Source organism: Bubalus kerabau, chromosome 3 (genome assembly GCF_029407905.1).
Source record: "Bubalus kerabau isolate K-KA32 ecotype Philippines breed swamp buffalo chromosome 3, PCC_UOA_SB_1v2, whole genome shotgun sequence".
NCBI classification, from domain to species: Eukaryota; Metazoa; Chordata; class Mammalia; order Artiodactyla; family Bovidae; genus Bubalus; species Bubalus kerabau.
The window spans coordinates 146,944,246-146,960,687 of NC_073626.1; the positions used below are offsets into that span (position 1 = coordinate 146,944,246).

Here is a 16,442-nt window from a genome sequence, read left to right on the forward strand (position 1 = left end):
ATAGAATTGGGCTGTTTCCTAATAAATCATTCATGTTTCCACACTATAAGTCTAGTAATAGAAGCAAAAAAAAAAAATCATTCTATTTGGAGTTCCTCTTTAGATACTCTATAGAAAACTTAATTTTGAAGTTTTGAAAGATTATCCAAGGAGGATTCCTTCAGATTTTTTAAGCCTATAATTTTATCAAGTTGACTTACTGAAAAGCTATGTATTGAGTCATATATCACTAGCCCTCCAAATAGATGCTTTAAAAAATTATTTAATAGTATGCCCTTGCCTTTTATCAGGGTCAGCTAAAGAGAAGGCTATATAGCAACCTCTTCTATTGGTTTTTGTGAAACTGCAATTGAATTCTGTGGGCTATGTTAGGACTTACCCTTTACAAAGTTTCATGTCGTAAAGGCTTAGTGCTTTAGCTTAGAAGAATTCCTATGGCTTCTTACAAACTGGTATCCATTTCTTTAGCAGATACTAGGTGCTCATAGCTCAAAAGTTACCCACACTGAGGGCCTTTCTAAGCATCACAGAACCAAATTGATTATGCCTTGAGTATTTTGGTAAAAACTATTTATTAATGTTTTTCTTTATTCATTGGTTCTTGTTCTTATCATTATAACGGATAACTACTATATCATTTCCAGAAAAAAGTGGTATAGAAGTAACGGACATGAATCTGAGCAGAGTGTCTAGCTACATATCCAATTGGGAAAGTAATTCCTGAAGCCTTACAGTCTGAAGCAATTTTTTATAAAAACAATACTTGGAAATCTCCTAAATCACCACCCCAATTCAGCGAGCACTCCTACCTGCATTTGACTGTGAACATGGTTCTGGTTTCTCCCATGCTTCAGGGATTGAAAATCAGTGCTGGAGCTCTTGTTTCAGATGCCATTGCCAGTTTCAGAGTTGAGGGTATGTGCACAGCACAGAGATGTGAAAAGTTGAAAAGGATTTTGGTCATCTCATTGCAATTGTGTACCTGAGATGATAGCTATTACCATCACAGATGTCTAACTTTTGATTTTTTCCTACAGCTTTAGGATCTCAGTTTCAGAAAGTACTTTTGAGAAGATCTTTCTTTTCCTGATTATTCTTGGGATTACCTAGTATTAGTTGCTCAGTCGTGTCTGACTCTTTGTGACCCCGTGGACTGTAGCCCACCAGGATACTCTGTCCATGGGATTTCCCAGGCAAGAGTATTGGAGTGCGTAGCCATTCCCTTTTCCAGAGGATCTTCCCAACCCAGGAATCGAACCTAGGTCTCCTGCATTGCAGGCGATTCTTTACCGTCTGAGCCACCAGGGAAGCCCTGGGTATTACCTAAATCAAAGGTTATTCAAAATTCCTTGAATATGCTGTATAAATGGCTAGGGCATCTTATTTTTCCATTGCCATTTATAACTTCCTGGAAAACTGTTAAAACATGTATACTTTGATTTACTGGCTTAAACAGGATAATCTTGCCACAAATATACAGGTAAACAGATAACATTTGTGTTAGGTGTTTAAAAGTTTTATTATTGGCTAGAGTGTATTTTTAATGAGTCAATTTATTTTTAAAATTAAAATGTATTCTACCTTTTATTATTAAAAAAAGCTTTAGTTATGAAAGTTCTTGGTTGTTCTCCCACAGGATCCTGCCTACTGGGTGAAGATTCATCACTTAGAATACACAGATGGAGGAATCCTGGATCCAGATGATGTCTTGGCAGATGTTGTTGAAGACAAAGATAAGGTAGATGACTCGAAAAGTGTTCTATGTCGTTTTCCTCTATAGAGCCACATGTTTTCCTAGAGACTGAGATCCTTAACAAACTCAGGTGTCAATTATTGTTAAAAGGTACCATCTGTTCAATTTTTACCTAGACAGCCCATAAATCAAAGTTCATCATCAGATGCTTGGAAAAACTTTGTCAAGGTTTGGGAATCTGTTCATGGTGGCCTAATTAGCAGACACTTCATTCCCAAGAGTTCCTGATATGCCTCAGTAAATTAGTGTCAGGCTCTGAAGCTGTTGCTATTCTCATTGTCATTGCGGGCTCTGAAGTTTATTTGTGGCCTTTGCTAAATATTCAACTTAATGCTTGGGATTTGCATGTGGTTCAAAGGAGAGCCTGCAATGGGGAGCAAAGTCTTATGAAGAACTATGGTGAAGATTGTTCTTAAGGTAGCTGGCAGCAACTATCTTGAGTGGTAGTCTTTGTCTTTATTGCTAAAGTGAAAAACACTGACTTGAATCTTTCAAAAAGTTTAAACATGTTTTGCCACATATGTGGAAATAATCCCACTGCAAATATCTTCTTTTAATGGGATGATTCTTCTGATGCTAAACTGAAAAAGGTATAAACTATTCAAATGGGATATGCTGGCTTGCTGCTGTGAAAAATTATTTATTTTTTACTATATCTGTGTTGGACTCCTGTGATTAATGGCTAATGTGTTCAGAATTGAACTGCAGCTTTCCCTAAGATCCTTACTTCGAATTTTCTTCTGCTGTGCATCCTTAGTGCTGTTAGTACTAGGCTAATTGAAGTCTGTAAACATGTTTCTCTGGATTGTTTTTATGCCAAGGGTAGGGGTGTCTGTGTGTTTTAATCAACTGGACTGGAATATAAATAACTGCTTTATTGAACTTATATTACATTTGCATTTTCCTTTTCCATAAGATTTTTTGTCCTGTTGAAATTTACATTAGCCTTTGCACACATTATATGCATTTATTTTCCCTGTTTTCTGTTGTCTTTCGACCCTCTTTTGCTTTGCATTTTAATTAGCTGTTTCATATGAAACTTATCTCCCTAAATGATTGTTAAGCTCCTAGAGGACATGGACTGAGAGATTTTAAGTCCTTTTTGTTTCTTGTATTAATAATATCTGGTATACTATTTTATCCAGACTTGATTCTCAAATAACACTTTTGAATTTGGGCAAAAAAACCTTTTTTCTGCACAGCTGACTCTTGCTGTATGTGATTTTGATGCATACTTCTTATTGTTTGGTCTCATGGTAAATAATAAAGTGGTATTTACCTTGACACACAAGAGGATTTTCACTTCTGTTTTCCCCCTTTTTTACTTTGTTTCTTCTCTACATCTGCTTTCTTCTTTCCAAATACTCTAGATATTTGGGTGGTTTATTAATGAAAAAGGTCTTCCCATTTCAAATTTCACTGATGTCCTCTGTATTAAAATGAAAAGCTGAAATGCGGCAAGTTTAAGAAGAGCCAGAAGAAAATGTCTCACCTCAGCCTCATCCAGGAGCTCATTACAGGTGGGGTGAGCCCATGAGCCATGCAGGGAAATCATTTGTCCTGTGGACCTCCTTCCTTTTCGAGAATTGTTTTTAACTATCTTGGCATTGCACTTTTAAACCATAATCCATTTGCTAGACATATAAACCACTTTATAATCTGTTTTAAAAGGACTCCATCACCATTACTAAATAAAGTAGAAAAGTGAGATAACCAGTTAAAATCCCAGCAAAGAATTAGCACTATTTGGGTACAAGTTTTACTCATTCCTTTAATCTACTTTAACACTGATATGTGAAACCTAATTGTTATTTTTCTGCAGAGTTCATGAAAATTTACACTTTTGATATTGCCAGAAATAATTGTACTCCCTTTTCTTTTTTAAAAAATTATAGAAGTGAAAAAGACAGCATTATTATTTTTTCTTTCTGACATTCTCTCTGCAATCTTAAAATTTCCTTACAACCCAGTTGTCCAGTGTGGAAAGAAGTCTCTGCCAGACTTTTTAACCTTTCCTTTCTGTCATTTTAGATTAAGCAGTATTTATAAATGTTATTTGTGGATATTTTAATGACGTTTCAAACTCACCCAAGATCCCTTGAGACAGTACTGAGCTTGAATAAAACTGCAGTTCTACTGTTTTTCAAGTTGATTACCTAGTCATCTCTTACATTTAGAGTATATAGAGAAGGAAGCCCAAACAAACATGGGTGGATATATGTAATTGCTGTGCTCTAGCCCACACTTCTCAGCTCAAGGAAAGACTGACCACAGTTGAGAAATGGCATTAGGAACCACTGATGGCCTAACTGGAAAGGGTGACATAGGAAAAACAGAAATTTAGAATTGGAAAACAGGAAAGACTGAAGCTGTTAATGTAGTGTATGAAAGAGCCATCCAGTACACTTAAGTAGAAATTAGAGGTTAAGTGGTATTCTACTTAAAAATCAGTCGGGAAGCTAATAGATTTTAATTGATTTTATAAAGTCATGACTTTCAAAATTTCTGGTACCCTAAGTGGTTTGTCTTTGGTCTTCTGTTATTCCTTTGCCCAACACAGTGCATAATACATATATGATATCTCTTTGGGAGGTTTTATTTTATTTTAAACTTGATTTCCCATTAAAATCACTTCCCAGGAGAACCAAGTTTTTGCTCTTTTGCACTATTTCTAGCCTATATTTTGTCAAAATACTATTGGAGCAGCTTTGGAATTTTGAGTCTTATGATAACTAGTATTTGTGTAAAAGTGAAAGTGTTAGCTGTTCATTTGTGTCCGACTCTTTGCTTCCCCATGAACTGTAGCTCACCAGGCTCCTCTTTCTGTGGAATTCTCCAGGCCAGAATACTGGCGTGGGTAGCCGTTCCCTTCTTTAGGGGATCTTCCTGACCTAGGGACTCTCTGACCCAGGGAAGCTATGCGTTATCCTCATTTTTAATTTCTAAGAACAATTCACAGAAATTGAATCACTTGCCGAAGCTCACACATGCAGTAATGGCAGATTCAGCCTCTGGAACCGAGAGTTTAAATCTCCACACTCTCTTTTTTTCTTCTGCAGTATGCTAAGGCAGTGTGTTGGGTGTTTGTGTCTATGATTTCTAACTATGAAAATTCATCAATCATAAGTAAGCATGAATTTGCTTTTACACAGTTACTGCCATTGTTAAGAAAAGATATGGAATGGAATTATGGAGAGTAGCAGGATGAATTCAAAACTAGTATGCTGTGCATGTACAGTTAACTCCAACTCTCTGTGCCTGCAGCCTGCATCTGGTTTACTACAGAGGTCTGCCAGTTTTACCTTTGTTACTTTCTCTTGTACCTCCTTTCCCAGGACCTGGACAATTCAATCCAGTTACAAGTTTAATTCTAAATGGATTTATGGAATGCATCTGTAGTCTATGTGCAATTCGCATATATAATGTACACCATATGCAGGACACTATGTACTGTGCTATCTGAGGTGGGCAGGGCCCCCAGAGATGTCTATGTCCTAATGCTCAGAACTTGTGAGTATCTCTTACATAGCAGATTTAATTAAGTGAGAGACCTTAAAATGAAGAGATTGTCTTGGGTTTTTTGGGTGGGCTATATGTAAACATAAGGATCCTTATATATAGAAGAGGAAGGCAGGACAGTCAGGGTTAGAGAGAGACAGTATGAGAAAGTGTCAACTGGCCAATGTGTGATTTGAAAATACAGCCATAGAATGTAGACAGCTTCCAGGAGCTGGAAAAGGCATGTCTCCAGAAGGAGTAGAGCCCTGCTCACAGCTTGATTTTAGACCACTGAGCCCATTTCAGACTTCTCACCCCCAGAACTCTAAGATGAATTTGTCTTGTTTGAATTCACTGTTTGAGGTGATTTGTTATGGCAGCAATAAGACATTGATGCATTGTCTTTTACTCTATTTTAAACTTTTAAAGTGATAATGGTTCTCAAGTTTCATACTACTTTGACTTTTAAGATGCTGTAGGACAAGGAAAATATGCAAATGTATAACTTATATCATGTAAACTGGAATACTGCCATGGTTTTATTACATATACAAAAGTATAATTATACTATGTGATAAGGTATATAGGGAGAATGTTTCTATCTTTGACTATCATAGGGATTCATTCTGGAAAGATGCGAGTAGTTCTTCTGGACTCCACCAGGGGTGGGTTGGCTCCCTGAATCACCCAGGAAATCTGGTCCTCAGATACTATAGTTTCAGTTCAACTTTATCCCTTGTTAGTTGTATATGCTTGGATATGTTTTTTCATGTCTTAGTCTTGATTTACCCCTTTATAAAATGTATATAAAAGTTTTTCAGGGTCAGTATAGGAAAACTATATAAATTATAAAAAGTTTTAAGTCCAGTATGGAATATAGTTAAGCATTCAAAGGATAACTGTTCAGTTCAGTCGCTCAGTCAACTGTGAATCTTTGAGACCCCATGGACTGGAGCATGCCAAGCTTTGCTGTCCATAAGCAATTTCCGAAGCTTGCTCAAACTCATGTCCATCTTGTCAGTGATGCTATCCAAACATCTCATCCTCTGTTGTCCCCTTCTCCTCCTGCCTTTGATCTTTTCCAGCATCATGGTCTTTTCCATGAGTCAGTTCTTCCCACCAAGTGGCCAAAGTATTGGAGTTTCAGCTTTAGCATCAGTTCTTCCAATGCATCTTCAGGACTGATTTCCTTTAGGATGGACTGGTTTGATCTCCCTGCCATCCAAGGGACTCTCAAACACCACAGTTCAAAAGCATCAATTATTCGGTGTTCAGCTTTCTTTATAATCCAACTCTCACATCCATACATGACTGCTGGAAAAACCATAGCTTTAACTAGATGAACTTTTGTCAGCAAAGTAATGTCTTTGCTTTTTAATATGCTGTCTAGGTTGGTCATAGCTTTTCTTCCAAGGAGCAAACATCTTTTAATTTCATGGCTGCAGTCACCATCTGCAGTGATTTTGGAGCTGAAAAAAATAAAGTGTGTCACTGTTTCCCTACCTATTTGCCATGAAGTGATGCGACCAGAGCCATGATCTTAGTTTTCTGAATGTTTAAGCTAACTTTTTCACTCTCCTCTTTCACTTTCATCAAGAGGCTCTTTAGTTCTTCTTTACTTTCTGCCTTAACGGTGCTGTCATCTGCATATCTGAGGTTATTGATATTTCTTCTGTCAATCTTGATTCCAGCTTGTGCTTCATCTAGCCCAGCATTTTGCATGATGTACTCTGCATATAAGTTAAATAATCAGGGTCACAATATACAGCCTGAACTTACTCCTTCCCTGATTTGGAACCAGTCTGTTGTTCCATGTCCAGTTCTAACTGTTGCTTCTTGACCTGCATACAGATTTCTCAGGAGGTCAGGTGGTTTGGTATTCCCATCTCTTCCAGAATTTTCCACAGTTTGTTGTGATCCACAGTTTGTTGTGATCCACATAGTCAAAGGCTTTGGCATAGTCAATAAAGCAGATGTAGATGTTTTTCTGGAACACTCTTGCTTTTTCAATGATCCAACAGATGTTGGCAATTTGATCTCTGGTTCCTCTGCCTTTTTAAAATCCAGATTGAACATCTGGAAGTTCACAATTCACATACTGTTGAAACCTGGCTTGGAGAGTTTGGGGCATTACTTTACTAGCGTGTGAGATGAGTGCAATTGTGTGGTAGTTTGAACATTCTTTGGCATTGCCTTTCTTTGGGATTGGAATGAAAGTGACCTTTTCCAGTCCTGTGGACACTGCTGAGTTTTCCAGATTTGCTGGCATACTGAGTGCAGCGCTTTCACAGCATCATCTTTTAGGATTTGAAATAGCTCAACGGGAATTCCATCACCTCCACTAGCTTTGTTCATAGTGATGCTTCCTAAGGCCCACTTGACTTCACATTCCAGGATGTCTGTCTCTAGGTGAGTGATCAAACCATCGTGGTTATCTGGGTGATAAAGGTGTTTTTTGTATAGTTCTTCTGTTCTTGCCCCCTCTTCTTAATATCTTCAACTTCTGTTAGGTCCATACCACTTCTGTCCTTTATCGAGCCTATCTTTGCATGAAATGTTCCCTTGGTATCTCTAATTTTCTTGGAGAGATCTCTAGTCTTTCCCATTGTATTGTTTTCCTCTATTTCTTTGCATTGATCACTGAGGAAGGCTTTCTTATCTCTCCTTGCTATTCTTGGGAACTCTGCATTCAGATGGTATATCTTTCCTTTTCTCCTTTGCCTTTCACTTCTCTTCTTTTCACAGCTATTTGTAAGGCCTCCTCAGACAAATGTTTTGCCTTTTTGCATTTCTTTTTCTCGGGGATGATCTTGATCACTGCCTCCTGTACAATGTAACAAACTTCTGTCCATAGTTCTTCAGGCACTCTCTCTATGAGACCTAATCTCTTGAATCTGCTTGTCATTTCCACTGTACAATCATAAGGGATTTGATTTATGTCATAACTGAATGGTCTAGTGGTTTTCCCTGCTGCTGCTGCTGCTGCTAAGTCGCTTCAGTCGTGTCCGACTCTGTGTGACCCCAGAGACGGCAGCCCACCAGGATCCCCCGTCTCTGGGATTCTCCGGGCAAGAACACTGGAGTGGGTTGCCATTTCCTTCTCCAATGCATGAAAGTGAAAAGTGAAAGTGAAGTCACTCGTCGTGTCCGACTCTTAGCGACCCCATGGACTGCAGCCTACCAGGCTCCTCCATCCATGGGATTTTCCAGGCAAGAGTACTGGAGTGGGGTGCCATTGCCTTCTCCGAGTGGTTTTCCCTACTTTCTTCAATTTCAGTCTCAATTTGGCAATAATGACTTCATGATCTGAGCCACAGTCAGTTCCCGGTCTTGTTTTTGCTGACTGTATAGAGCGTCTCCATCTTTGGCTGCAAATAATATAATCACAAGCTGGTTTTAGAAAAGGCAGAGGAACCAGAGATCAAATTGCCAACATCCGCTGAATCATGGAAAAAGGAAGAGAGTTCCAGAAAAACAACCATTTCTGCTTTGTTAACCATGCCAAAGCCTTTGGATGTGTGGATCACAATAAACTGTGGAAAATTCTGGAAGAGATGGGAATAGCAAGACCACTTGACCTGCCTATTGAGAAACCGTATACAGGTCAGGAAGCAACAGTTAGAACTGGACATGGAACAGACTGGTTCCAAATAGGAAAAGGAGTATGTCAAGACTGTATATTGTCACCCTGCTTATTTAACTTATATGCAGAGTATATCATGAGAAACACTGGGCTGGAAGAAGCACAAGCTGGAATCAAGATTGCCGGGAGAAATATCAATAACCTTAGCTATGCAGATGACACCGCCCTTATGGCAGAAAGTGAAGAGGAACTAAAAAGCCTCTTGATGAAAGTGAAAGTGGAGAGTGAAAAAGTTGGCTTAAAGCTAACATTCAGAAAACAAAGATCATGGCATCTGGTCCCATCACTTCATGGGAAATAGATGGGGAAACAGTGGAAACAGTGTCAGATTTTATTTTTTGGGGCTCCAAAATCACTGCAGATGGTGAATGCAGCCATGAAATTAAAAGACGCTTACTCCTTGAAAGGAAAGTTATGACCAACCTTGATAGCATATTAAAAACCAGAGACATTACTTTGCCAACAAAGGTCCATCTAGTCAAGGTTATGGTTTTTCCAGTGGTCATGTATGGATGTGAGAGCTGGACTGTGAAGAAAGCTGAGTGCTGAAGAATTGATGCTTTTGAACTGTGGTGTTGGAGAAGACTCTTGAGAGTCCCTTGGACTGCAAGGAGATCCAACCAGTCTATCCTAAAGGAGATCAGTCCTGGGTGTTCATTGGAAGGACTGATGCTGAAGCTGAAACTCCAATACTTTGGCCACCTCATGCGAAGAGTTGACCCATTGGATAAGACCCTGATGGTGGGAGAGATTGGGGGCAGGAGGAGAAGGGGATGACAGAGGATGAGATGGTTGGATGGCATCACCGACTCAATGGACGTGAGTTTGGGTAAACTCTGGGAGTTGGTGATGTTCAGGGAGGCCTGGCGTGCAGCGATTCATGGGGTCGCAAAGTGTTAGACACGACTGAGCGACTGAACTGAATATAATCGATCTTATTTCAGTATTTACCGTCTGGTGATGTCCATGTGTAGATTCTTCTCTTGTGTTGTTGAAATAAGGTGTTTTCTATGACCAGTGCATTCTCTGAACCCAGTGTACAGTATGAAAAGGCAAAAATATGTGACACTGAAAGATGAACTTCCCAGTTTAACTGATAACAATAATAGTAAGATTTTAATAGTGTTGTTAGTGCAGTATTTACCTGTGTGTTTTGATTTAAACATTAAATATTTAAAAAACTGAAATATCAAACTGTTTTATAGTGCATTTTAACTTTTTAAAAACCCTTTTAAAATTAGTTTAACAGTCATTACACTAAGTTTTATAGGAAGATTTTTTTTATGAAAAAGCATTTAGATTAATATTATTTGGGGAATGAAAATGCCAATATGACTTATATTAAAATGCGAATTCTTTTATCAAGACTTCTTGTGTGATAAACCAAGAAGCATTCAGGGTTCTAATGTGGTTTTGAACTGGAGACTGACTTGCATAGTGAACTCGTGACCTAAAACCAGACACTCAGTCCTGAAGCCCAGATTGCTTTCTGAGCGCGCTTTGTTGCCCTCTAGTGGAGTCCCCAGCTACGCAGAAACCAACTCACAGGAGATATTTCCTGATGATGTATTTTCACTGTATTTCTAGCACAACTCAGAGGCACAGTCATGGCTAATACAATCACGGTTTATATTTCAACTAGTGATTGTCATTTTTTTCATGGTTACCAACCATACTGATATTTATATATGGTTTCGTAAGTTTTAAGGCTGAAGCAAAATTTTTGGATTTGTAAAATGATTTAGACTTCCTTTTCACTGGTTGCACATTTATTGGCTGGTGGTGATAAAGTATAACTTTTTCTATATGTAGGTGAAGAATTTATGAGATATATTGTATTTTTCTGGGGATAGGGAATGCTAAATTAAGGTATACTCCTTAAAAAAAATGTCCTATATTATTGTTGAGTTCTAATTTTGTCTATAAGAATCCATTTCAAAGAGAAACACCTATTTTAAGCCCTTGACTATTAAGAAGTCAGAATATGGTTGTGGGAGGTTGTGTTTCTTTGATTCAACAGTTGTTGATGTTTTGAAAGTGCATTTGCGAGGAAGTTTGGAGAATGTTTCAGAAATAAGTGCAGAAGCCCAAAAGGATTATCTTGACCAAAAAATTTCATCTTAATCTTTTAAAGAGTGCTCTCTGCTTATAGAATTACAAAGTTACAGAATCATAGAAGCAAAAGAGACCTCAATAATCATGTACCTTAACCCCATCATTTTCCAAAGGAGATTGATCTGAACCAAGGATAATTTACAGGGCTCCATATTTCCAGCTTATTTCTTTCCTGAGTCCATTTCTGCCTTTCCTCTCTGGGATCCTGATAGCATCTGGTGTGGATCAAAACTGCTGAATTTCCCACACCGAGTTGGTTTCCTCCACCAACTTCTTTATTCCTGTCAGTAGGAGCATCTTCTCCTACTCTTTCTTCCAGGCTTGTACTTGTACTTGCAGTTATTTTAAAAATATTTAATCCAATTTTTTCTTTGAACCTAATTTATTTATCTGTTCCCCTCTTTCCATTTCTACAGCTTTTAAATTTAAAATAAAATGTCATGCAGGGTTAACTTAGTTGATAAGGAATTGGTAGTCTTTTTTTGCCCTTCATGCCCCTCAAGTGTTCTTTGCCACAGATGCACTGAGACACAAAGTGGCTGCGAGCATGCATTCTGCAAGGCAGAGTCAGTTCATCTCTTGGCTCTGCTGTCTCTTTTGGCTTTGGGCAACTTACTTAACCTTCTTGTCCATAGTTTCCTCTTGGACATTTGGAGCTAAAATAAGTGCTAATTTTACAAGTTAATACATGAAGTGTTTACGAAAGTACCTGGCTTGTGCTGAGTTATCAATAAGTGTTATTATCATTAACCTACTACTATTATTAAGGTAGATTATCTTATTCCTAAAGTATTGCCTAAGGGGTGCCATTGCTTCCAGTGTTTACAAAATCAAGGTTAAAGCTCATGGCCATACATTATATTTAGAGAACTCAGAACGTTTCCAAACTATTTTTCTCAAACTCAACCTTCTCAAACCTCAAAAAGAATGAAACTATAGTGACTATTCTCAGGTACCACGTGCTTTTTTGCTCCATAGCTTGCTTAACGTTTCACTTGTCTGGAGTGTACTTGTCCCTACTTCCTGCTTATCCAGGATTCATTCAGTATATTATAGAATGAAAGCTCCATGAAGAAAGGGTCTTTGTTCACTGCTGTGTACCAGGTGCCTGGCATTTCATAACTGCTGAGGTGGTTGTGGAGTAGAATAGAATGAGTGAGTGAATAAGTATGTATGAGTTTTCTGGTCTTGAGCAAACCATTTAACTACTCTAAATGCTAGGGTTTTTTTTTTCCTTGATAAAATGAATGATTAATGATAATGTTTTCACAGTGTCTTTGGGAAGATTGAGAAATTTTATATGAAAATACAGTGGAAATTAGGATGTACTTTATACATGTAAATAATGTGTATTCCTGCTGCTCGATTCTTTGCTATCTTTCAAGATCCAGGTCAGATTGCAGTTTTTTCTAGCTTGTTTTCAGACTATCATAATCCTGAATAAATTCTCTGTCACTCTGTAATTTTATAGAAATCATTAAGTAGTCTTTTAAAAATATATTATCGCTTTATAACACTTATCAATTGCCTTTTTCAAATCCTGAATTTTATTATGGTTTAACTTCTTAAGTCTTAGTTTTGTCTCTCCAAATGTCTTGTATACTCCTTTAGGATTGGGATAGTCTTTTCATATATATAACACCTGGACTTCTTACCTGTGGCTTGGTTTCAGTTAGTGATAGTTATAACTGGAACTGAAGGTTTAATTGTCCATCTTTTTCCTTCCACTTAACTACGTTGTGTCTTTTAAATTTTTTATCATGATGCAGTTTGTAGGCACGTTCCAACCTCAGAGGAGCACTTTGGAATCGATGCCTTTGTGACCTTACAATGGCAAAGACAAATGGTGTTGGGAGACAGTAATGTAAAGCAAAGTAATCCAGGTGATGCCTGTGTCCAATACATTCTCCCTGATGCCTTCTGCAATTTACTTAGTTGGCAATGATAATGTGTGTGAGTGGGAGTGAAAGAAAGAGAATCTGTGCACAGATGTGTGTGTGTGTGTGTGGGGGGGGGGGGGGTACATATACACTTGCCCTGAGCATTTTGCCCTGAGCATGCTTGCACACATCTGTGATACAAAGGTTTCACTGGGAGTTGGAAAGAAATGGTCAAACTTGATAGTGCTGTTAGTTTAGCTAGGCATTTGAGTACAGTCAATAGTAAAACACAAGAAAATTTTTGACATATATGTAAAACTTCAAGTTTGGTTGGAGGAAAAAGGCAATGAAACTAGAGATTATAATAATCTTTACTTAGAGCTAAAATGTAATTCTAAAAGAAAAAAAATCAGCATTTCTTCCTTTACAAGCATGCCTTTGCTGCTGCTGCTGCTGCTGCGTCACTTCAGTCGTGTCCGACTCTGTGCGACCCTATAGATGGCAGCCCACCAGGCTCCGCCATCCCTGGGATTCTCCAGGCAAGAACACTGGAGTGGGTTGCCATTTCCTTCTCCAATGCATGAAAGTGAAAATTGAAAGTGAAGTTGCTCAGTCACGTCCGACTCTTAGCGACCCCATGGACTGCAGCCCACCAGGCTTCTCCATCCATGGGATTTTCCAGGCAAGAGTACTGGAGTGGGTTGCCATTGCCTTTTCCGAAGCCTGCCTTTAACCATATGTTATTGGACCAATGTTCTCTCTTGCAATAGCTTCTTTTGAGGCTATTTGTATATCTATGCCCAAGAGTTATATGACCATAATTAGTATTTTGAAAATACATCTATTTTGATTTATATAATGTATAAATGGCAATTTCATTAAGGTACCTGAAATTACACCAATACAAAGCTACTTAAGTTATAAAACATCCTCTTTCAAAAATGTAAATACCTCTGGGTGCTAGTTGAACACCACATTGTTAATAGGTCATTGTGTATAGATTTAATCAGATTGTGGTCGATCCCCCATCCCCCCACCTCCCCGCCCCCAGTATCTAGCTGAGATCAGCTTTACTCAAGGAATATTCTGGAGTGTTATGTGGGTGAGGGCTTTAGCCATTTGAGTCCAGGTTTTTCATTTTATTACTCTAACCTCTTTCAACCTCACTTTTCTTATTTTAAAAATCACCTACTACTGTCCCACCAACCATACAGAGTTGGTAGAAGCATCAAATGCAGGTAAGTACCTGGTAACACTTTGAAATATTAATATGTTGTACCAAGCAAATATAGAACTTTTGCCCTTATTCCCTGTAACAGGGAGGCATTTAAGCAAATGTTTACTTGTAATCCGGGAGGGCCTTGCCGTCATGTAAGAACAGTGAACCAGAGGAGAGGAATGTGAGAGAAGTTTGGAGGAGGGAGGCTGGTTATGTGGAAAGAAAACAGTCTTCACTTCTTGTCATCCAGTGAGGTGTTCAATGAGGGAGAGGGGGCCTTTTTAACTGGCAAAGAGGATACAGGGGAGAATTACAGGAAGGGGAGAGGCAAAGTACTGAAAGGAGGAAGATTGAATTTACCCGTAGAAATTTAATGAGTACAAAGCAAAGATACCAGAGCTTCCAAGAACACACAAGGAAGGCATAAACTGCAGTACAATGCCAGTTTCCCAGCACTTTCACGATTCTGGGACTTTGATAACATTTGTGTGTATGTGTTTGCTGCTTAGTTCTTAATGATTAACAGTAGATTGCTTAAAATGAAAAGGAGCTGGAGCCTCCTTGAAGGAGGTGGAGTGTCTCTTTTAGGAGAAGAGAGATCTCAAGAAATAAGATGAAATTATGGAAAGAAAAGCACCTGAATACATGGAGTCCCACGATTTAAGAAAAAAAAAAAAAAAAAAAAAAGAAACAGGCCAGCCGGGAGATATTCTCAGTACTGACAAGTGACCCAGGAAGCTTAAGCGTCACCAGGAGATGTTATCTATTCAGCAATTTCATGGGAGTAGCTCTGTATCAGACTCTCAATCTTGTATGATGTTTGTTGTTTTTCAATTCTGGTTTTTCTATTTCCAGGACCTCACATTCACTGTATATTATTAATTAGCTATATTGTAAATGGGCTGCTCTTGAAATCACATTCACGTTTATAACACTTCTGAGGTACTTGTTCCAAATTCCATTTGTATTTATAGATGACTTAACATCTGCAGATAAATTTTTAGTAAATAAGAATATTTAACTTCTTTAAACTTTTTAAATTGTAGCTTTTTAAAGTCCTATAAGTATATAATTTTCTGTTTAAAGATAAAATGTACATCCCCACCATGAATGCTGAAGCTTAAATAATTTTGGCAGGATTACTGAACTTTATATTTGCTGCTTTAACTTTTTAAGTTCTCTTTTTAGCTTCCCTTCTTTTGATGTTATGAATCAATATGGAAGGATCAAGTGACATTTCCTTAGCAATAAAGAAGAAAGCCTCCTTGTGCAGACTTTAATCAGAGGAGCAAAATAGCACAGAAGCCTGTTCATATTTAATATCTTTATTAATCTCAATTCAAAATACATTACAAGTGAAACAGGTATTTACATAATACTTAACCATAAGCAGACCGAGAGACTGCAAAAATAACATGATTTGAGATGTTTCTCATAGCTCACCAGTCTGAAATATGCAGCTGGATATAGGCAAAAAGTTGAATCTAATACTTTGTAATTGATAACAGGGTGAAAACTTTTCTAGATGGCTAACTGAGGGTAGCCACTGTATCCATTTGAAATGAACCTAATGTGGTCCTTTAAGTACAAATTTTACAAAGCTCTGGGATAACTTATTGGAATTACCTAATGTTGCTACTAATGCTGAACCTGGATGCTCTTTGGGCTTCATGGTGGCCAGATGGTAAAAGAATCCTCCTGTAATGCAGGCAACCCAGGTTCAATCCCTGGGTCAGGAAGATCCCCTGGAGAAGGAAATGGTAACCCACTCCAGTATTCTTGCCTGGAGAATCCCATGGATGGAGAATCCCATGGACAGGCGATCCTGGCAAGATACAGTCCATAGGGTCACAAAGAGTCAGACACCACTTAAGGGATTAACACTTTCACTGTTTTGGATGTTATTGAGAAGACTGAAGGGAGTCTGCTAACTGTCCTCAGCTATCTTGGAGATCATAGAAAAGAAGGACTAAATTTGTTTATTGCTATCACAAGAAGCTGGGCCATTGAAGTTTTAAGGAATTACATTTCAGCTCAATATAACGAATAGCTCTTCAATAAAGTTCATGCTGCTTTATAAAGCATGAACTTGAGTTATTGAGACTGTCTAAGCAAGAGTTGCAGGAACATTTGCCAGGAACTAATTCTTTTAGGTTTGGAGTTTAATTAGAGCATCTACAGGCCAACTATGAGCCAATGAGGCATGCATTTCAATCTAGAAATATGAGGTAGGCCCATGTAGCTGATTATTGTGCAGTGTTGTGTGCTTACCCAGTATCCATCCCCACCAGGGGAACTCCAGTTTTGTTCAGGTATCTCTCTCCCTCATGTGAC

At 38.2% G+C, this 16,442-nt stretch overlaps 1 protein-coding gene across 13 annotated transcripts in view; it reads left to right on the forward strand.

Annotated features, from left to right (window-relative positions):
- The window catches only part of PARD3B (par-3 family cell polarity regulator beta), a 1,164,360-nt gene that overhangs the window by 157,377 nt on the left and 990,541 nt on the right, over positions 1-16,442 (forward strand). For 12 of the 13 annotated variants that reach the window (XM_055573198.1, XM_055573199.1, XM_055573203.1 and 9 more), the window contains exon 2: positions 1,637-1,738. In XM_055573198.1, coding sequence (XP_055429173.1) covers positions 1,637-1,738 — 102 coding nt within the window. Of the gene's footprint in view, positions 1-709; positions 916-1,636; positions 1,739-16,442 lie in introns of those variants that run through there. The other variant, XM_055573200.1, reaches the window with a different exon arrangement.